Source organism: Gossypium hirsutum, chromosome A02, assembly GCF_007990345.1.
Source record: "Gossypium hirsutum isolate 1008001.06 chromosome A02, Gossypium_hirsutum_v2.1, whole genome shotgun sequence".
Lineage (NCBI taxonomy): Eukaryota > Viridiplantae > Streptophyta > Magnoliopsida > Malvales > Malvaceae > Gossypium > Gossypium hirsutum.
The window spans coordinates 105087980-105111096 of NC_053425.1; the positions used below are offsets into that span (position 1 = coordinate 105087980).

Here is a 23117-nt window from a genome sequence, read left to right on the forward strand (position 1 = left end):
CAAGCAAATACCTCTAAAATAGTAGCAAAATTAACAATAAAAAAAGAATTATACAATATCCAAATAATAATAACAAAATAGTAGCAACATAATACTGAAATGATAACAAAACAGTGAGAAAGCAATAAGAAAACAAAAGTTTTTTTTTTGGCAAATTCAGACTAGGGCCAGGCAAAAAGACCTTACATGAGGCCGAACCCGTTTTCTAAAGGAACTTTATTTTTTGTCTAAGTCCATTTTTCGAGCCTATATTTTTATCCAAATCCTTCCACTTTTCGGACGAACCCCGTGAACAATTTTAGTTGTAATTGAATTTATATTATATATTAAACTATTGATTGAGCATTAATTTAATTTTGATTATGTTTTATAAAATAAATTATATTATAAATTTTTTGTTATTTTTATATAAAATAAATAAATAACAAATATAAAATAAGAATGAAATCTATTATATTATAAAAGTTTAATGTTATCATTTCAATTAAAATTTTATTTAATTTTTAATAAATATATTTTTTTATAAACATAGTAATTCTACTATGATGAGAATATTCTTTTAATGATGAGAATATTATACTCAATTATTTTGTTATCAAAAAAATAGTAAACAAATTAAAAAAAATTCATTCAAGCGAAGCCTGAAAAGTTTTTTTTAGGGATATATTAAAATTTTATTTTTTTATAATTTATATATTTATAATTTTAAAAAATTAAATTAATTTTTTATAATTTTATTTTTATTAATTTAAAATTTTAAAAAATTTAAAAACCTAAATAATAATTTTCTACCACAGATTCGCCTTTGCATCCATTAACTTTAATAATTCTAAAAAAATAAAGTCTAAAAAAATTCCCAAAATAATGAGGCTAAAAAATTAAGTCATGGACGAAAATAAATAAAGAAAATAAACGGCATCCATGGCCATGGGGGCCACCATGTATTATTATTACATGAACTCAGAACAAGTGTGGGCTTAGATTCCCAGGTCGGTTTGCTTGTTTTTGTTTTTATTTTTGTCTCTCTTTTATAATTTTTTTTTTTTTGGTTCAAAGCCTTCTCTTTCACTATCCAGCCACCCACCTCTTCACACCGTTTAGCCGCGTTTTCTGTTTTTTTTTCCTGGTTCAACGATGGCGACAGCAGCTAAATCAAACCCTCATCATCAACCATGGAATTCCCGACAAGGAGTTTGCAGTTCATGTTGTAATAAACAGGGTTTTAAGGGTTTCGTAAGGTTCAAAAGGAGTATGTTCTTTAACCAAGGTTTTCAAGGGATGTTATCGAGATCGGTTGTTAATGGTGAAGCGAAAACCATCAATGTCTGCTGCTGCTGCTGCAGCTTGGAGAAGGTTTATGATGTGGCCGAGGAAGACCGGCGGTTCGTGGCGGCGTTGAGGGAGGCTCAGTCGTATGTTTATTTGCACCGAGGGAGCACATTTGTGTTGCTCTTGTCAGCTGAAATTGTCGCTAGTTCTTACTTGGATGCCATTCTCAAGGTATCTCAATTTCTTTCCTTTTCTAAAATATTGGGTAAATATATCTTGGTTAGTAGTTTTCTGCTATTTTATTAAAAAAAATTAATCTAATAAATGAGTAAATTAATATTTTCTATTAATAATTTTATTTATTTCTATTATTAAAATTTGATATGGTTGATGAAATAACTAAACAGTAATATCTGATATATTTTGTATATCTCATATTGGTATATAATAATTAATTTTTAACTGTCAAACTAGATAATATTTTTAAAAGAAAGACTAACTTACTTTTTATCTACATAGGATGATTTATTTAGTATTTTCAGTATATTTTTGGTTGTTTAAGTTAAAATAATATTCTGCATCCTTAAAAATATTAAAAAATAAATAAGATATTCATTTTTTAAATATGTTAATTTAAATTTGGTAACATATGAGAGAGAACTCGCTATTGGCAAATCTAATCACAAACTTGTGGTGGATAATGATTTTATTTCATTTTGGGTTAATTCCAATTAACATTCTCAAACTATAGTCTACATTGTAAATTGGTTCTAAAATTTTAAATTGTTCTAATTAAATATCAAAATATCAATTAGGTCCTTTTTTTTAATTTAGTGTTCGAGTGTTAAATGTTAGCTTAGATTTAATGAGAAAATTACTTTTTAATCCCTTTCCAAAATTAAAACATTCAAATTTATGTTTTTTTTAGCCAAATATTGTATCTTTGTTCCCTTTCAATGATTTATAAATTCACTTTAAGCGCCTTTAATAAAAAAAAAATTTCTAGGTTTTTCAACCAAAATTTTTATAAGTTTATCTTCACATCTTAAACAAAATTCATTACTTCACCTTAGTTTTGTTAGTAAATATACACATGTTTAAAATTTAATCCACGTATCCATGTATTTTTTTTCTGAGAAAATTCATGTGCTTTAAATATGTTCTACATTATATCTAAACTAGCATTTAAGGGCTTGATTGATATGATACTGAAGGTAAAAAGATCTATTCAGTTCTTCTCAATTTCGAAATTGAGCAAATTGATCTCTCTCAAAAAAATTAGAGCAATTTAATTCTTGTCAATTTTAAAAGTGAGCAACTAAGTATAATTAATCACAATGTTAATTTCTTTCATTAATTGTATATAATTTTTATTGGTATAGTAACTAATTTAGCCTTTGATGTTTACATATTTTGTCATTTTGGTTTTAATTCTAAAAAATTTAACAAATTCAGACTCAATATTTACACAAATGTTGTGAGTCCTAACTTTGTTAAATTAGGATCAAATTGATAAAATATGTAAACTTTGAATGCTAAATTTATTATTATACTAATTAAGATCATATGCAATTGATGAAAAATATTAACGTTATAATTAATTATCTTTAATTGCTCACTTTTGAAATTAATTTTATTTAAAGAGATCAATTTATTCAGTTTTAAAATTTAGACGAACCGGAGAGGTATTTTTATCGAATTTAAGGACGTCAACTGAAATTAATTATTTTATTTTAGTTATACCTCGTTTTTTTTCTGTTGTCCTTTGAAATACTTTCCACGTAAGCAACAATGAAATGGTTTTCGACCGTAGTCAGATTGTCGGCTTACGGACGAGATGGGAATATGTCACGAGTTGATATGGGGGGCTCACTTGAATTATAATAATATTACATGTCCCTTCAACCATCACAAAGGTTTCGTATGGAAGTGTGAAAAGTTATTAATATTAAAAATTATCGAAAATATCTGAATAAATTTTAGTTTGATTGGTATTGATATTATTGTTAGTATAAAATAAGATGAGTTCAAATATATTAAAATTCTTTATTTTTTATTTAAGAGATTAAGGAAGAGTTATGAATAATTTTAAATATTATATAAAAAATTTATAATAATATTAAAAAAATTATAGAAAATAATTTAATATATATAAATAGGTTAAAGTCTATCATAAGTCACTGTACTTTTTGAGAATTTACCTTCATACTTTTATTTTTAAGAATTTAGTTTTTACTGTCTAAATTTCAATTTTCAAGTTTAAGTATTAACTCTTTTTTTTTTTGTTAAATTCAAGTTAATTGCAATGTCTTTTTTTAGTTACATGGTTATCAAGTGAGTTTTTTTTTAATTTCAAAATATTACACAGAAAATTTAACAAAAAAATAGAGTTAATAGTTGAACCTAAATTTTAAAATTTGAAAAGTAAAATAACTAAATTTGGCCAAATTTCAATGTTTTGAAAAGTATCGAGAATTATGGTATATTTTAATCATATAAATAAAGAAGAAAATTAATTTTTGATCTTTTAAAGCTTTAAGTAATTGATCAAGCTAGTATTAGACATTAATTTAATTAATAAATAATTAAAAATTTATTCATTTAAGGTGTAATGATTTTATTTGACCCTCTAACTTTACAAAAAAATCATTTTAACCTTTAATTTAAATTTTGCCTCTCTTAACTATTGAATTTGTATTGTTTGTCAAATCAAAAAATTTACTGACATGACATACACATGACAATTCACATGTATGTCACATTAACAATTAATTAATTTTTCTAAAAAAAATTAAACATATTAATTTTTTTTTATAATTTTCATACTTTTTAAAATTTTTTGAATCTTAAAATATTAATTAATTGTTGATGTGGCATTCATGCGTATGTCACGTTAACAAAATTAATAAATATCAAAAATTTTTTGGGTGATTTCACAAACAATATAAAATCAAGAGCTAAAAGAAATGAAAATTAAATGAATAACCACAATAAATTTTTTAAAAGAAAGCTGAAGAGCTAAGTAAGGGATTATGCATTCTTTTAAATAAATAAAAAAAGTTAAATATTTAATTTTTTAACTAAAAGGACTAAATCTAAAATTTTGTTGAAGTATAGAGACTAACCGCATATTTTAACCTAAAATGTAAAGATCAAAAGGTAAAGTCGAATTCTTTCTCCACGCTTTTTCGTATTGAATAATTTAATTACTCCAAAATTCATCCCCAGGCCCCACAATCCACGTTTCATGATATTTTTCCTTATTTTTTCATATTTTGCTTTTAAGTTAAAAAAAAAAAAGGTTCACTGCTACGTTAAAACAAGCTATTGAGGGCCGCCACCCACAATGGCCGCCTCATGTTCAACGGCTCGCCTTCCTCGCTTTCTTCCCGGTCGAACCAAACCTTTTTCATCCCGCCACGCTTTCCAAACCGACATCGTAAGGCTCAGACCGGAATCGAAGTTCCGGTCTCATTACCTTAAACCGGAACCCGGGTCCAAGAGAGGTGATTCGGTTAAGCGCAATGTGATTACTGAAAACGATGATGGCGTGGACGAAACTTACAGCTCCGTCGACGATAAGCAGTTCGTGCGGTGGTTCCGTGAGGCTTGGCCTTACCTCTGGGCTCACCGTGGCGGCACTTTCGTTGTTATAATTTCCGGCGAAATCGTTGCTTCCCCCTTTTTAGACACCATTTTAAAGGCAAAATTAATAAATTCGTAAAAGCTTTTAGGTTTTTTATGATCAAGGCTTTAACTTTTTTTCTTTTTCTTTTTATATAAATTTGCAGGATATTGCGTTTTTGCATCACCTTGGGATCAAATTTGTTATTGTTCCGGGAACTCACGTTCAAATCGACAAGCTTTTGGCTGAGAGAGGTGAGCTACACAAGAAAACGGCATTGTTTCATGTTCCTCTTATTTCACTTTGTTCTCATGATAATTGTAGCAGTTAGTTTATTACTTGAGTTTAATTTTATCTCATGTTTTAGTTGATAATTCAGTGTTTGTCTCTCTTTTACTATAAATAGAGTAGTGATACTTAAATGAGCCTTGAAAATCATGCAGGGCATGAACCAAAGTATTATGGTAGATATAGAATAACGGACTCGGAATCTCTTGCTGCTGCTACGGAAGCGGCAGGAGGGATCCGTTTAATGATAGAAGCAAAACTTTCTCCTGGACCTTCTATATGTAATGTTCGTCGGCATGGTGATAGTAGCCGTTGGCATGAAGTTGGTGTCAGTGTTGCTAGCGGTAACTTCCTTGCAGCTAAGGTTAGAATGTTTCTGTTTTGAAAATAATGTTTGATTTGGGTTGTGGATTTATGTGCATCGATGTTATTCCGATTGAGACGATGGCTAAGCCCTTGCAAATTGATTGAGTGGGGATACATATAGTGATGGGTAGCCTGCAGAAGCATGTTTTTGGTGTTGGCTCTGCTATTAAACATGTTATGATATTGCCTCTTTTAAAACACTTTTGCAGAGAAGGGGAGTTGTTGAAGGTGTTGATTATGGAGCAACTGGTGAAGTAAAGAAAGTAGATGTTGCTCGATTGCGTGAGAGGCTTGATGGTGGATGTATAGTAATATTAAGCAACCTGGGGTATTCGAGCTCTGGTGAAGTTTTGAATTGCAAGTATGCTGTGTAACTTTTAATGATATTTGGTTGCAGCTTGCACTGATCTATTTTCCTGTGAAGTAAAAATTCCTTGAGTTGTCACCCTAAACCAGCCATTTTAACATATTCTGCAATTCAAATAGTTTAGTAGTAGCAGTCATCAGCGTTCCAAAAAGCAAGCTTTTACATTTTACTATTTCTTTCTGTAAGTCCTAAGTAGTTTTTTCTCAGATACAGAGGGATTATAAGTTTGGTGCCCTAGTTTGTGTTTTTGTAGGATTATGAAGATGTCAATCAAAAGGATTTAGTGGGGGGAGGGGGAACCCAACTCCCGAAGTTGCAATCTCTTTAGGTGTTGAATATACCTTTATTACTTCGTGTTAGCATTTTTTGATCTTAAAAGCTAGTTTGTTTGCTTTATGGTGTATCTTGGACCAGCCTAGAAGTTTTATTTTTACTTGCCAATGATTTAGAACCTGATTGGTAATGCTTTATGTTTTCCTAAATTTCAGCACATATGAAGTTGCCACGGCTTGTGCATTAGCTCTTGGAGCAGATAAACTTATTTGCATTATAGATGGCCCTATTTTGGATGAGAATGGACGCCTTATTAGTTTCTTGCCTCTTCAAGAAGCAGATATGTTGATCCGTCAACGGGTCAAACAGAGTGAGATAGCTGCTAAATATGTTAAAGCTGTTGGTGAAGAAGATCTCACTTGCATTGGACATGATGATACTAGTTCAGTTGTTCACTCTTTGCAAAATGGGAAGGCTCTTAATAGTATACGTAATCCAACCTTTCAGAATGGTGTTGGTTTTGATAATGGGAATGGACTATGGTCTGGAGAACAGGGCTTTGCCATCGGAGGTCAGGAGCGGCTAAGTCGAGATAATGGTTACCTTTCAGAGTTGGCTGCCGCAGCCTTTGTCTGCAGGGTAAGTTCTAATAGCTTGTCTTCCAGCTTAGCATATTTAGATGCTTTCCCAAGCGAAAACAATAAGCCAATTGTATTTTCTGCTTGATTGTCAGGGTGGCGTACAAAGAGTTCATTTGTTAGATGGCACTATCGGTGGGGTCTTATTATTGGAATTGTTCAAAAGAGATGGAATGGGGACAATGGTGGCTAGGTATCTAATATTTACAGTGAACTTAGCTTAGAATTATGGGAAAATGGATATTTGCTGATAGGCATGAAGTACAACACATGGTTAATTCCCTACGCATTCTCAGTCTTTCCATGACTAGTAACCTATTCCGATGTTTCAATGGGCTCTGCCACTCAGGTGGAGTTTTAAATCTAAAATATATGTTATATGCTACCAAGTACAAGTGCTTATAGGTGAATTTGGGTGATACTTTAGAGGACCTTATATTATTACCACAAATTCTTTTCCAACTTTCATGGTCTTAATAGGATGAGGGATCTCAGATTAACTCAATCTGGCCGATATTTATTAGTTTTTATGAAATACCACTGCAAGATTTAGCAAGTCATTAAGCTATTTTGCATTCAATTCCCTGACTTCAGTTTTACTTGTTATTTAGTGATCTATATGAAGGGGCTAGGATGGCTATGGTGACTGATCTTGCTGGAATCAGGCAAATCATACAACCTTTAGAAGAGTCTGGCACATTGGTTCGCAGGAGTGATGAAGAGGTCTATACTATTTTAGACTTTTGTTTGATCAATCTCGATCTCTTTTATGTGTATACTTTTTCAATGAGGTGCCTGTTGTAAAATTAGCTTTTGTTTCAAATCTCACCAAAAGAAAAACAAAATGGAAGGTGAAAAATGCTTTCATTCTTTTGAGTCAGAGCCAGGTAGAATCTGAAAATTAAATTCTTGTCTCCTTTTTATTCGCACAGCTACTTAAGGCCCTAGATTCATTTGTTGTTATGGAAAGGGAAGGTCAAATCATTGCTTGTGCTGCTCTTTTTCCATTCTTCAAGGAAAAGTGTGGAGAAGTTGCTTGTATTGCAGTTTCTCCTGACTGTCGAGGACAAGGACAAGGAGATAAATTGCTCGGTACGTTGTTGAACATCTATAACTTCACTGTTTGCGCTATGTTTGACACGGTCATACTCTGCTACTTATTCTGGTGTAGTTGAAAGAGATGCAATGCTCGAACTTGTGATTTCATATTTGATGGAAGCATCTTTTCCCATTTCAGAAGAATAATTAAGAAAGGCACACGTCTTTTAGCTGTACTAGACTGCATATAAAGCATTTTCTGATAAGTCCAGTTCCCATGGCCTAACCATAGAATGATGCTCGATTTGATCTGACTGGCTTTTGTTTTTATGATCATCCCTGCGTTGTGATACTACTACGGGATATTTGTTTTGGTCTACAAACCATATGATTCCTAATGATAATACTTACTTTTTAATATCAATAATATATTTGCAGATTACGTCGAGAAGAAGGCATCCTCTCTCGGATTGGATATGCTTTTCTTGTTGACAACTCGCACTGCTGACTGGTTTGTATTTTCTTATTCATAAATTTTCGAGCACATTTGATTATTTTCATGCACCATCTAATGATAAATTCGAACTTTTTAGTCATCCTAGCATCGTGGAGAGAGAGTTTCAGTTACAGTGCAATGTTCATTTAGTATATCAGCCATTATTTACACCCAGGTTACTACAAATAAAACCATGCCAATACTTGTTTCCGGTTTTACAGGTTTGTTAGGCGCGGCTTTACTGAATGTACGATCAACATGATACCGGAAGAAAGGAGGAAAAAGATAAACCTATCCCGTAAATCCAAGTATTACATGAAGAAACTCATACCAGATCGAAGTGGAATAACAGCTGATAAAGCATTTAAGTAAAGCTTACAGCCGATGGACCGGAGCTACGGAGAAGACGATGCTACCTCATTGGTCCGATTTGGCTTAGAGAAACCATTTACTTCCAAGTTAAATGTTTAGCAGGGATTGGATTTGATTTTCTATGCATCTGGTTTTTGTTACGAACTGTAATTTTATTATTACCACAAAAATAGTAGTAGTTGACATAATTTTTTAGGCGAATTGTAATTATGTAGTAGTGCTTCAAAATATGGTAAATAAATTTCCTTTAGGAGTGTTCTAATTTGTTATTATTATTATTGAATTAATTTTCATAAGCTAATGAGATCTTGGTTTAATAGCTATAAGATTTTTGAGATTTATTCTGCTTTGGGTTTTGTATAAAATTTATTTTAGTTTTAGAAATATTTTTTCGGTGAATTACAATAACAGAGAAAATCCGAACAATAAATTCGATTAGTGTGACTTAAATTCAAATTACACTTAAGACGGTGAACACCTTTGATTTTAATTGTAATTGTTTAAATTTTAATTGTAATTGTTTAAATTGCTTGTAATTATCATTATATTTATTATTTCACAATTTTTCCTTTTAATGGACTGTAAAATGGTAGCTTGACTTTATAAAATAAATGTATATATGTTTCTATTTTTAAATATTTTTTTAACTTTACATATTTATGGTTTTTAAAAGAAAACTCAGAATAATTTTTTTTTCTTAAAAAATATTTTTGTTACTAGGTTTCTTACAACTTTTTCTTCTTTTATCACATTATGAGTACGAAGATATACAAAACAGAATCTTCTAAACAGATTTTAAAAATGAAAAAATAAGTGTAGCTCAATAGTCAATGTATTAAATCATTTTTAATGAAATAAAAAAATTTAGATATGACATGAACACAATAAAAAATAATTAAAATATGAAAGTCGATTGAGTCTTAGATTGATATGGGTATGAGCATTATCCTCTTATTTATGAGTTGAGAGTTATAATCATAACTTATAATGAGGAGGTCAAAAAGTTAAAATAAATAATTTTCTAATTCCTTCCTAATTAAAATTTATTATTGATAAATATTTTTAAAAATATAAATAATTAATAAAATTAATAAAATATTTTTAAATATAATTTTTATAAAATTTAAAAATTTTAATGGTAATAATTATACTGGGAGATTTTATATAACAAAATGTACATATCAAAATTTAATATAAAATAGATTATTAACTTTTTAAAATGAGGTAATATATTTTTGGCTCATGAACAAGTAATTAAGTTTACTCTGGTACTTAATTTTTTTTGTGGTTCACTTTAGCACTTGAACTAAACAACGAAGTTTATTTTAGTCTTGAACTTAAAAATATAAAAGTTTGATGATATGTTGTTTGAATAACAAAGTTTATTTCTAGCGATGACGTGATATAGTTTTAGAGAATCACATCCAGTATTTTAATAACTGAATTGATAGTTAAATCGATCATATTACTTGTTTCCAATTCAACCGATTTGATTGATTAAACATGTTTAACTATTGATTTTTATCCCAATTTTTATCTTTACTTATTTCAAGCAATTTTTGATTCAATTATTCAATATCTTATATCGATTAATTCTTGGTCCAATCAATTTGACCAATCAATCTAATCTTGTTCTACTAACATTGGTTACATAATCAAATCTGTACAGAATTTAAATTCAGGGACCAAAATGAATTTATTTACTAAATTGGGGAAAATTTATATTACCCCTTTTAAAATTAATATATACTTTAAATAAAATAATTAAAGAAAAAAGTAAAAACATTATAGAAAAGCACGTAAGCTAAAGTCAAAACTAAAATAAAAGAGTAGCAGCTACACAGTAGATTTCAGAAAGCCAAATAAGCAAAATTAAATAACTCATAAAATAATAAAGTAAAGTAAAAAAAGAAAAATTTCTATTTAATTAAAATATTCTTACGGACATAAAATAAAAACCAATCTCTCCTTACATGTTTTTTATTTTATTTTTGTTACTCCTTTTGTTTTGTAAGAAATAATTTTTTTTTTCGTTAAAACAAAAATTTCCGATGCTCCGCGCGTGATCTCTTCTTCCCTTCCCGCGTTTCTCCGATCAGGTACTCCATTTTTAATCATCAAAATTTCTCCAAAAGTATCCCCTCTAAATATGTTAAAATTCAGTGCTTAATGTAAAAGTTCTGTTCTTTTTTTTTTTTGGGTTTGATTTTTATAGATAAAATCGATCCTTTGATGAATTTCATTAAATTCTAACCTTTGGATGAAAATGCATCAATCTGATTTATTTTTTTTCCCGTTATTGTTAACGTTGTTTTATTGGAATTTTATATTTTCAAATATTTCAGAAATATATAATTTTGATTGCGTAGTTTGATGGGGCATTAAAGATTTATGATTATACTTGTATATTTACTACCTCTGATTATCTGCTGTGATGGGTTTGAGTTTAAATTCATGTATAATTTGAGTTAAAAGAGAATTTGGAACTTGAAACTTTTTGTGCTTAAAGCTGGTCTTGAATTTGTAAATTTTTTGACTAGAATTTTGAAACTTGATTGCATTAAATATATATATTGGTAAAGTTCTGAAATTTGCATCATTTAGATATCAGAATGGTTGAGAATTGGAGCTTCAGATGAATTTTTTTAGAACATGTCAGCAAAAAAAAAAAAAAGTCTAGGAATGTCAAACTTGATGAATAGGCATGAAAGCATATATGATCGATTAGTATTAGTGTTCGATCTTTTTCGAATTCCAATTGTTGATATTTTCATGTATTGATGGGATTTCAGGAATTTGTTGATGGGTGCCCCTAAGCAGAAATGGACAGCAGAAGAAGAAGCTGCCCTCAAGGCAGGAGTTCTCAAGCATGGAACTGGAAAATGGCGCAATATACTTTCGGATCCCGAGTTTAGTTCGGTCCTGCGGTCTCGCTCGAATGTGGATCTCAAGGTTTGTAGTTGAGCCTCGAGGAGGACTCACCAATCATCATCACAACAAAAGTTTTAATGTTATGCATATTTTGGTTGCCAATGTTATGTCATGCATAGAGGTGAATTAATGTGATAGTTAATATGACCAGGATAAATGGAGAAATATAAATGCCACGGCCATATGGGGATCGAGACAAAAGGCTAAGCTTGCTCTTAAAAGAAATCAGTTAGCCGCTAAACACGATGATAACCCCATGGCACTAATCACTGTACCTCCGACTGAAGAAGTCGTTGATCCTAAGCCCCTTGCCATTTCTAGTGGAACACCAAGGGTAACTGGTCCCAAAAAACCGGTTTCAAGGTATTTTTATGTATTTTCTTATACCTTAAACCAAGTGCCTTAGATTAGGGCTTTAGATCGGTCCTTCTCGGTCAAACAATTTTGTGTTGAGAGCCTCACTATTCTGATTGTATGGGCATAATGAATGCTGCTTAAATGATATCCTTTCGATGCTTGTAGGTTGGAGAATATTTTATTGGAGGCTATCACTAGTTTGAGAGAGCCAGGTGGTTCCGATAGAGCTTCGATTGCTTTATACATAGAGGTACTTTTCTTTCTTGGGTTGCTCACATTCTAATTACTTTAAGATAACCCATTTGATTAAACCACTGAAGGCCTTTGCTTCTTTCAATGGCTATATATGACAACAACTTTCCTTCTGTCTCGTTCCGAGTAAGTGTGGAACTTAGGGTTTCTGTTTCTTCTTATTTCTTGTCCATTCTATTTTCGAGCATTAAAATCCAAATCTCATCTCTGAAACTATCGCAAATGACTTCCTGAAACATTGAAGCTAATTTGAGTTTGTTTTTTCACATTATAGGAGAAATATGCTGCACCGCTGAACCTCAAGAAGCTTTTGGCTACGAAACTAAAGCTGTTGGTAGCAAATGGGACATTGACAAAGGTAATTCTACTGTTTGATTATTCGTGTAACACTATCGTAGAATATTATTCTTCATTATGTATATAAATTATTTTAGCCTATGATGTAGCATGAATGCCAGAAATGTCAAAAGTTCTTTGCATTTGATATTGGTTTTTCTGATGTACTTGTGGAAGTTATTGGCGTGTTTGCAAAGAAGATTAACTTGAATGTTCATAAGACAGGATTGGTTCATTGTTATGATGTATATGTTGATAGGTAAAGCATAAGTATAGGATTGCACCGCATTCGACTATTTCCGAAACAAGATCTCCTCTGCTTGCTTTGGAAGGAAGGCAGAAGGATTCTTCGAAATCGGAGAAGAAAGCCATCAACATTCTTACTAAAACCCAAGTTGATGTTGAGTTGTCCAAAATGAAGACCATGACTGCCGAAGAGGCCGCTGCAGCTGCTGCACGAGCTGTTGCAGAGGCAGAATTCGCAATTGCAGAGGCCGAAAAGGCAGCAAGAGAAGCAGATGCCGCCGAAGCTGAAGCTGAAGCAGCAAAAATTTTCGCTAAAGCAGCAGCTAAAGCTTTGAAGTCTAGGATGCTCGTTACCTGGTAAATCCTTGTTCTTATATATAATGTTCATACATCTCGAAACACAGGGTTTCTTTTTGCTGTTTATCTTCTTGATTTTGGTTGTAAACTTGTGCAGATGGTATAAGGAGACACCATTTGGTCTTTTGTTCGCTGCTGAAACCACGCATCACACTCGACATCATGCTGGCTTGGTATATCAAACTATCATCATGTCTATAAAACTGTAAATATATTAGGCTTGTAAAGGATAAAAATGTGAGATTAATCCATGAAGTCGTGCTTCTTTTTGGACGATGAACATTCATTGAGAAGCTTAGAGGGTTTTTTTTGGTGTTTCTATAGCTTTTATCTTTAAGTAAAGAGGGTATATAGATATAGCAAAAGAAAAAGAGATGGCATTGTGATGGCATAATTGAGATTATGATCTGTTCTTTTTCTGAAAGTCCATCTGAATAAATTAAACTACAGTTTTGCATGTTGGTGTTCAAGCAATGTAGTGTTATTGTTGGCTATTGGCCCCTTAATAACCTTCTCTCTCCCTTTGGGGTATAGCATGCATGCATGCATGTGCGCACACACAAATACATGAAAATTTTGAACATTTTTTATTACCATGATGGAGGGTCCCAATCTCCCAACAAACATTGGCCAAAGCCTTTTGGTCATCATGTCATCTTTAGAACACCTTTTTGATGAACGCTGCAATGAGCACTACACAAGGGGTTGTTTTTTTTGGGTTAAAATATGCTGTTGGTCCTAGTACTTGTATAGAATTTGAGATTTAAAGTTAAAAATTCAATCTTTCTACTTTTTTCAATTTAAAAATTTTAGTTTGTTAGTAGTTTCTATTAAAACTTGTCAATTTATATGTTTATTTGTCACGTCACAGCATAATGAAAGTTTTTTAAATAAAAAAAATAGAAAAAATTGAATTTTTTAATTTTCTAAATACATAAATTAAATCTCAATTTTTATCAAAGTACTTAATAGCATATTTTAACTTTTTTGTACCCGCTATCCAAGCCATCGCAAAATTTTGATATTGATTAGTCAAAAGCACCATAGAAATGGCTTTAGAGTTTACATTTGCAAATCCTCTAAGATGGCTCCACTTGTACCTCACAATGGGCATAGATTGATGATTACTATGATGATCATCATCATCATTTCAAGGGCTAAAAACCATATCTCCAATTTCAATTGAAGGAATACATGCATGCATGCATACATGCATACATACATATCATCATTTAATCATCAATACTCAAACATTGACTTGAACCGAAGTTTCATTGCATTCAACTATTAGACTTGAATGATAAGAATACATGAAAAATCTTGTTCAAAGATTTAAGCCTACTTGAATTACAAATGTGATGACCCAATGTTACATTACACGATGAGAAAACAATAATTAAAACAATCGGGAAATCAACCGAAAACCGAAAACCGAAAACCGAAAACCTCAAAACACGAATCGTATCCCTTTTCAGAAACTTGATACATAAAACACAGATTCATCACAGACGAGATTAAACAAAGAAAACCCTTTTTCATTTCAGCTCTTAGATTTAGAATGCTTTACGAGCCAATCGATAACTGAGTCAATGTTGGTCGAGTTCTTGCATGATATCATGAAGCAGCATACTTCTCTATCTGTAATTGACTTGAGTCCCCTGCATAACAAAATATTCGATGTCACAAAGAAGTTTCTAGTTAATCGAGCAAATCAAGTGAATGTCTTCTCTTACATATCTTCAGTTAAAGCCTGTTTTGACAAAGCTTCTGGCTTGTCGATTTTGTTGCCTAACAGCAGGAGAGGGATACCACTAAGTGAGGGTTTACTCAACAAATCATGAAGCTCACTTCTTGAGATGCTCAAGTTATCGGGATCAGCGGCATCCACCACGTAACTGCAAGAAAATCAGGTTTAATCGAGTAGATTATACTCAAAAACTAAGAAAGGCATTTCTCGATTCGAGAAGTAGAAAGTACAATGGCATGCAACTGAAAGCCAGTAACATACTGCAAAACTTATATAAATAACAGGATCAGATAACTTCAGTACGTTTGCTACAGTTTTCAAAGACAGACCTAAACCGAAATTAAGAACGGTTCGATTTTAGTTAATACTACTACTGAGCTAGCATTGAAATTGTGACTAGCCGAAGCAGAGACAGGCAGACTGTTAGCAAAGAAACTATCATTGCCCCAAAGGTGTTAAAGCAATTAAGAACAAATAAACAAGTAGCTTCTTACACAATTGCCGAAACCGCACGGCAGTATCGTTCCCACATGCTACGAAACCTAGGTTGACCTCCGAGATCCCATAACTTTATCGTAACATTTCCTTTTGTCACTTTCCTCATGTTGAATCCGACCTGAAAAAGAAGCCATTCGACATTAAATTACCTTTTATGACAGGAAGAAAAGGACTATAAAAGTATTGGAAACGTAATATCATCGCAGCCCTCAAAATAATACAAACTCACCGTAGGGATCATATCTTCGCTATATCCACCAGTCTGGGGAAAAAAACAACCAGCCAACTTGAAGTTAAATCACGGGATAAGAGAGAAAATGTTCTAGATCGCTCTTAACCAACCCTTTGTATGCTGCAACGACATTTACAAGTTCTAATTTACTTACTGCAACAACATTTACTAGTGAGGTTTTTCCCGCGTTCTGAAGTCCGATCAAAGATAGCTCCATTTCCTGCTTGAAAAACAGGCTGCAAAGAACAAAATACACGAAAAGTGAACCTTAGTATTGTGAAGACCAAACTACCATGATTAACTCGGAAAAGCCTTTAATCAAAGGTTCGAAAACACTGCAACAACAGGCAACCTACTAACATAAATGAATTAAACAAAGCAACATTCAGCAATACAGCAAAGTTTAACACATACACATCCATGAAGAACCCCAAACATACTTGGAGAAGAAGTAAAAAACTCGATATACAAACCGTTCCCTGACCTGAATACATTCAAAACACCTTTTACAACTTACACTAGAATCTGAAAACTATATCGTGGAGCGGATAGAACTAACTGTAGCTTTGATCAAAGCCAGTGAAAGACTAAACACACAAGCTACTGCATTTAACTTCACTAACATAACACTTATAAGTCTATGATTAACATAATCTAAACCATCTTAATGCAAAAACAAAAATAAAAACCATTGACTCATTTGAAAATTGCAATCGATATGTTACTGAAAATCGAAACATTCTTATCAGAAAAAAAAACCCAGATTTTATTACCCTATTTTGTTCATGATTTTAACATCAAACACATTCTTTTGCAAGCAAAAGGCTGGAAAATTCACTGGTTTTTTAATTCTAAACTCCAATGTCAAACACTAAGATAAAAGGATAAAAAGAATGAAAATTTAGCTTAAATATGTAAAACACAACTCTATATAAACCATAATTCTCAATCCAATAGGAATATTTTTCCTAAAAACTCAACAGAAATTTTGTTTTTAAAAGTGACATTGCAAGATATGTAAAAAAAAAAAAACCTTCGAAGCCAATTGAGAAAAGCTTCCCACAAACCCATTTGGGAATTCAAAGAGAAACAGAAGCAAAACTAAGAAAAAAAAATTGAAGCTTTTTAGTCAATTTTTTCAATGAGAGATAAAAGGAGCCAGAGATCTCTCTTCCTTTAATTCCCTCCTTCATAAATAATATAATACACGGATATAATATAAAAAATAAAATAAAATATGATACTATCATAAAAAATGAAATAATAACATTATTCAAATTAAAATTTAGATAAACTGATAAACATAATGTTTTTAAACTACTTGCGGTTAATTTCACCAGAGGTCCTCAACTTGTGACCTACATTTTAAACTAGTCCAAGTTCCAAAACTTTTTAATTGAGTCCTTCATTGTTAATATCCTATAAATCAAGTTCTTCTACCAGTTTCATTGTCAGTTCAAGTATTAAATTTTAGCTCAAATTTGATACGTATGGATAGTTTGTATATGATGATATCGTTAAAATTTTTAATGTCTAAGCTGATGGTTTAAGGACTTGATTAAAAATGTTTTGAATTTGGAGGATTAATTTAAAATAAAAGTAATAATTTGAGGATGTTTGTCAAAATTAATCCATTATATTCATTTAACTAGAGTGAAAAGAAAGAAAAGGAATACCAGATGGATTTAAATATCAATGGGCGATAATTTAAAAAAAAAGGGTAATTATTAATTATGAATAGAAATCTCAGCCGTTGAAAGTGTGTGATGATGACATTTATGGACGGTTAAGATCTTATTTGGATCTTTTACTTACAGTTGTTCGAATTCGGACCAATTGGGAGGAAAAAGATTCCGTGAAAAATGTGAGAGAATTTCGGTCGAAGAAACAGTGTCATTAAATTAAAATCTCGGCAATGGCGAGTGCAGTTCACGGGAAAATATGATTGGTTAAATGAAATAGAGATGATCGGAAGGTGTGATTCAATCGCGATTAATGGAGTATCCAGAGAGACGTAATAAAATACATGTTATTACAGAAGAAGTGAGGTGGCAAGAAATTATTACTTACTCAACTGTAACTGACAACTAACCGTTTGCTGGATAGTATGGTCCTAAATCATAATAATAATAATAATAATTTTGTTGGTTCACTCTTAATTCGAATGATATGAACATTATTATCAATATAAGAGAACGTAACTTTGAATGTACTGAAGTTATCCTTTTATTTATGAGTTGAGGAGGGATTATAGGAAATTTTAAGCATTGTGTTTAAAAAAGCATATATGATTTCATTCATAATTGTTTAAGTTCGATTAAATTTAAAACACGAGTTTCAAATTTTGTCAAGCTAATTTAAATTTACCATTATTTTGGAGAGGTGTCGTTGGTTTTGGAGAGGTGGTTGTTGGCTCTGACGGTGGAAGCGATGCAGAGATTGATTTTTTTGAAAGTGATGTCACAAGATCTACTATCAACAGAATTCCAATAATAGACTTCTCGAACCGTATTCAACAAATCCTTTTTAAGGAGATGGCGATGACGATCATGCTGAAATTGTTAGGGCGTAATATTAGTTACGTCCAACTTCAAAATAGGATCAATAGTCTTTGACAACCCTTAAAACTGTTTCACCTTATGGATATGAATCCTAATAGCTGCGCACTATTCCCCTGATTGCAGCAAAACTCACATCAATCCTAACGGTGCCATCAATATTTAAACAAACCCAATTGCCAGCTGATGATGGAAATGAATTTGATCTTTGCGACTTGGGCGATGTTGCTCTATTAGGGGAGGCATACTGTTTTGCCCAACTATAAAACACCTTGATAATTTCGTCACAACTCCATGAAATACCCTGAAATGTGAAGAGTTTTCGATTCTTTCAAATATGCCAAGCAATAATCCCAAAGAGACACTGTCAATCCACCTCACCCAAGCACATATTTTGTTGATTCTACAAGTTCGATACAACCCACTCTAACAACTCTTTGAGATAAAACCAATTATACCTTCTTACTGAAATTAACTGATTCCAGATATCTCTTGGTATAAGATAGTCTCTAATAACATAAATATATTTAAACATGGTGCTTATAAACATAAATATTTACACATAATACTTGTATTATATATGTATATATATATGCTTATATGATTAACAAATAATTAAATCTACATCGAACTAAAGAATATAGTTGAGCTTTTAAGAACTGACATTATGAGATAATTAAATATTAATAAATTGAAATTAGTTCACCCAAACAATTAAATAAATTGAATGAAAAGCTGTCTAGAGCACGTGAGTTTGTGTGTTTAGGAAGATAGTTAGAAATAAAGTATCTAATCTTTTGCCTTTTATTTATAAATTGACCTCTCAACTATACTCTAATTTTCAAATTGGTTCTTTAAAGTTCTTTTTTTGTCAAACTGATCCTTAATTATCAATTTTGTTAAAGTTTACTAAAAACGATATCAACCAATAAGAATAAAACATGTGTACACTTTTTGAATAAAACTGGACAAAATTGAAAGATTATTAGAAATAATCTATGTAATTAAACATAATTATTTAAAAAAAAAAAGGGAGGAGGAGAGTAGATCTAAATGAGTTGATGTGGCATCTACAGTTCTGATTGGTTGACCCAATTTTAACACCAACGCTGTGTTTGGTTCACCGTATTACCCAATCCATTACGCCCCGATTACGTGCGTATTACATTACGCCCCTATTCCGGCGTTTGGTTCGCTGTAATAGGTATTACGCGCGTAATCGGTTACGCCCCTAATCCCCAAATTCCCGTGTTTTCCAATCCCTTCCCAAATTGCTGTATTAGCTATTACTTCCGGCCTCCCTCCCCATCTCTCTGTTTTACCCTCCCTCCCTACCCGACCCTCTCCTCTTCCGTCCTAATCATTTTCTCCTCCCATTTCCCACTGCTTCCATTGATTATTCTGTCGTCATCGTTTCTTCTCGTTTCTTCTCGTCTCGGCGTCTAATTTCCAGAGTCAGGCTCACTTCTTTGGACCTTTCTTCTATGCAAAAATGGCATATCTCATGCATGAACTCCTCAAAAACAAATCAACTCAAAGATTCATCCTATCTCTCAAAACCCCACAACACCAACATCGACTCTCAAAAGTTAGCCCTTCACTAATCCCTCAACAAACTCACCATTTTTCATTAATCCAACCTGAAAATTCCCTTGAAAATGATAAATCTACTGAACCCTCGAAGTTGTACCCAAGTTTCCCGTTTGGGTATTTATTGAACCCCATTAGCTCAATTGGGTTTGACACAATGGCTATCATGGAGGTCGAGGAGGAGGAAGTAGAGACTGAGGATGATAATGCCGGAAAAGCATGGGCAGATAGTGTGAAGAAGAAGAGGAAGAAGAAGATGAACAAGCATAAATACAAGAAACTCAGGAAGCGTCTCAGGAGAAAAACATAGGCTTTCTCTCTGGTGAGAATTTCACGGAGAAGTTTTATTTCCTGTATTTTTTTTTAATAATTTATTCAAATATTTTGGAACTAGATGATATGGGACTAAATTTTCCCTTCGTATTTTTTTGAACAAAACTTGATTTGAGTTGAGGATAGGAATGGAATGTTTGAAAATTCTTATCACAGTTGAGTATGAATTAAGATGTCAAATGTCATAGGATAAACAATGAACAATTGACATGAAGTGATTTATGCATATGATATGATTGATTTCTTCTTTATTGGATATGGGACTAGGATTGACTGGAGATGAAAAAGTGTATATCAGGCAAAATCATTCTCAAATATTGTTGTTTTTCCGATATTTTTCTTATTTTAATGGTGTGAAGTTTATGTCCTTCCTTTAGATGGATCTCATCCACTTTGGTTTCCCTTTATTCTTTTATGAAACTGATACTTTTGTTGTCAACTAAACTTTTTGACAAAGATTGTGTTGCTAAGTTAAGGCTATTTAGAAGGTAGCTAGGAAAGAGCTAACTCTTAGGACTGATGCCTGTTGGTCTTCGAGTAGAATGAATATGGTTTTTGTTAGATTCTATGTTGCTCAGATTCTTCATTTTGTTAGAAGCATTTTTATCCGACAAATATCGGTATATGGGTATGGAGATGTAATCCTTCAATGACTATTCAAATACATGGAAAAACTTAGGGGGAAAATGGGCATACTCCTGTCGGAATATACCCAATCTGACTCTCACACACGAATCCGAATAACATAGGTTGAATGAGTTAATAAATTGGTAGAGAATGTAGGTTGAGGTTTCAGGTAATGTAGAATTTCAATTCAGCTATGATTGTCTGTTTTCCAAATAAGGGAAAATGACACACTTGAAGTTTAGCTGATTACACCGGTTGGGTTAATATAGTTTATTGTCCTTCTACTCATGCAAGTTTCGAGTGTTGCTGTCTTACCAAAGGAAGCTAAGCCAAATAAGATAGAATCACCATTGCGAATTCAGTCCTCATTAACCCCGAGTGTCGCTGCCTTATCAATGGAAGCTAAGCCAATTAAGTTAGAATCACAATTGCAAATTCACTCCTTGTTAACCCCTTGACTAATAAAAAAAGATCAGATTTCTTTGTTTTTGTGTCCTGGATTAATCAATTCATTCAGTATTTATATACTTGGCATTTGGTGTTTTCTTCATGATTATTTGATTGGTTCTCTCTACTTTCTAAGGTCTTTAAATGTAGAACATTTGGGTTTTGCCCAAAGCAGATCGAGATTAACATTTGGGTTTTGCCCAAAGCAGATCGAGATTGAATTTCAGAATTTGCATGCTCGTCTGTTCTTTGTATTGTGTGACTTGTAAATGACTAGTTTTTTTACTGGTATCTTATAATATACGAAATGATAGTTTATATTTGCCTCTTATTTTGGGCATAAAGCAGACATATTAACATCCAAGTCCATGCCGGGTGGTTTAGACTTTGAGAGGTTTCCTTGTAGAATTTACGAAAAGATTGAAGTCTCTGTTTTTAGCATCCATGGGAATCATTTACCTGCAATTAGTTGGTGATTTGAGCTGAATCACATATAATAAAGCATTTATATGTGACTTGTTTATTTGTGTGTACAAGTTATTTGGATTGATGAAGAGGTTGGGCATGGGGAATTCCATGATGCTCAGACATGATCTTCAGTGATAGTATCAAAACTTACCCTTAATTTCTGTCATCACTTGTATTTCCAGCACAGGCATGCTAAATTTTTTCCTAAGTTTTTCCTATATATTTGGAAGATCCTACCTCCATATGGCTGTTCACGTGTATGTTAGGGATGAAAAACCACTTTGGTTCTTGTTAACAACCTCTGGAAGATGAGCTTGAATTCTATTAGCATGAATCATGGTTATACACATAAAATACAAAATGGTATGATATTGGTCGAAACTCTTTTATAGAGATTGGGTTAAGGCATTTAAGCACCAAAGTGACATTAAAAGCAGGCAACATTGAACCAATTTTGAAGAAGTAGTCATATATATCCATTAGTGCCGGGGCTCTTATCACTATTCAATGAAAACGTAGCAGCTCTGATTTCTTTGTTGGTTACTAGTTTGTCTATATCCGGTGGTGCTTCACTGGATAAAATCTCTTGCGAACAACCACTAACCTTTGCGTCTGCAGTTCCAAGGATGAAGCATAACCAGCTTCTACCATTTGGATCATGCCATTTTTACTCTCCTTTCCAGTATACATGCAATATCCATCTTTATAAAGCTTAAAAAGTTGATTTGCAAATTACTATGTTTCAAAACGCAATTTAACCCTCTTACATTCCAAGACAGAATAATGATGATTGAGAGTTTGGAGGTGAAGTCCCTAAGGTATAATCATTTGTTAAAATGCTCTTATATATTACAAGCTGTGTTTCCATTATCAAGTGTAGGGGCTTTTTCTAACAAACTGTAATTCCAGAAGTTAATGATCTCCCATTATATTTATATATGCACCACCCACCTTCAAATAAAGAAGCAATTAAGCATCGCTTTGTTGATATGTCTAAAACTCGTGAAGTTGGAGAAGAAACCTGTGAAAACAATATGTATAATTCATTTGTCATATGATCTCTTTTAAGTAAAATTCCCGACCATCAAACTCAAATGATCGTTTTCTTTAGTTTACCTTCAGTTGCCCGATTGGAATGGGTTAGGAGATTTCTTTCTTACCATTAAATATCAATGTTCAAACTTTTTGATGTTGTAAAACTATATAACATATGGATTTTAATGTACAATTTCATTTTCATCTAACCTTTTCTTAATATAAGTTAATTATGTTTATGCATAATATAATTCTCAAGTTATATATTGATTTTAGTAAATTCATATAAGAACATTTTATTATTAAGAATTTTATGAAATTATATATCACTATATAATTATATTTAATATTAATTATTTTAAATTGTATAA

The 23117-nt window shown here is 32.0% G+C and overlaps 4 protein-coding genes across 7 annotated transcripts; 3 read left to right on the forward strand and 1 right to left on the reverse strand.

The window, feature by feature from the left end:
• The first annotated feature begins 954 nt into the window (after positions 1-954).
• On the forward strand, positions 955-8982 carry LOC107922450 (probable amino-acid acetyltransferase NAGS2, chloroplastic). Of its 2 annotated transcripts, none has more exons than XM_041080058.1 (10): positions 955-1500; positions 5061-5148; positions 5338-5546; positions 5758-5909; positions 6404-6827; positions 6922-7019; positions 7438-7549; positions 7759-7918; positions 8303-8375; positions 8582-8982. In XM_041080058.1, exons 1-10 carry the CDS (start codon positions 1135-1137, stop codon positions 8730-8732), a joined length of 1833 nt encoding a protein of 610 aa, XP_040935992.1. In that variant the 5' UTR covers positions 955-1134; the 3' UTR covers positions 8733-8982. The 2 variants fall into 2 exon arrangements, with proteins under 2 accessions (XP_040935992.1, XP_040935996.1); XM_041080062.1 differs by lacking the exon at positions 955-1500 and adding an exon at positions 4367-4972.
• Positions 8983-10653: 1671 nt separating this feature from the next.
• LOC107920908 (telomere repeat-binding factor 2) lies at positions 10654-13668 on the forward strand. Its single transcript, XM_016850735.2, has 7 exons — positions 10654-10831; positions 11525-11684; positions 11815-12026; positions 12186-12270; positions 12547-12630; positions 12868-13211; positions 13309-13668. Coding segments are annotated over exons 2-7 (876 nt in total). The 5' UTR covers positions 10654-10831; positions 11525-11534; the 3' UTR covers positions 13310-13668.
• A 796-nt stretch (positions 13669-14464) lies between these two features.
• LOC107920967 (ADP-ribosylation factor-like protein 8a) lies at positions 14465-16963 on the reverse strand. Of its 3 annotated transcripts, none has more exons than XM_016850801.2 (6): positions 16722-16963; positions 15843-15924; positions 15686-15718; positions 15453-15574; positions 14945-15106; positions 14465-14869 (listed from the first exon to the last, which is right to left on the reverse strand). In XM_016850801.2, the coding sequence occupies exons 1-6, from the start codon at positions 16757-16759 to the stop codon at positions 14752-14754; spliced, it is 555 nt and encodes a 184-aa protein (XP_016706290.1). In that variant the 5' UTR covers positions 16760-16963; the 3' UTR covers positions 14465-14751. The 3 variants fall into 3 exon arrangements, with proteins under 3 accessions (XP_016706290.1, XP_016706291.1, XP_040936009.1); XM_016850802.2 differs by lacking the exon at positions 16722-16963 and adding an exon at positions 16462-16660; XM_041080075.1 differs by lacking the exons at positions 15843-15924; positions 16722-16963 and adding an exon at positions 16025-16029.
• A 2775-nt stretch (positions 16964-19738) lies between these two features.
• On the forward strand, positions 19739-20146 carry LOC107921690 (uncharacterized). The gene has a single exon (XM_016851515.1). It carries the CDS (start codon positions 19739-19741, stop codon positions 20144-20146), a length of 408 nt encoding a protein of 135 aa, XP_016707004.1.
• Positions 20147-23117: the final 2971 nt, after the last annotated feature.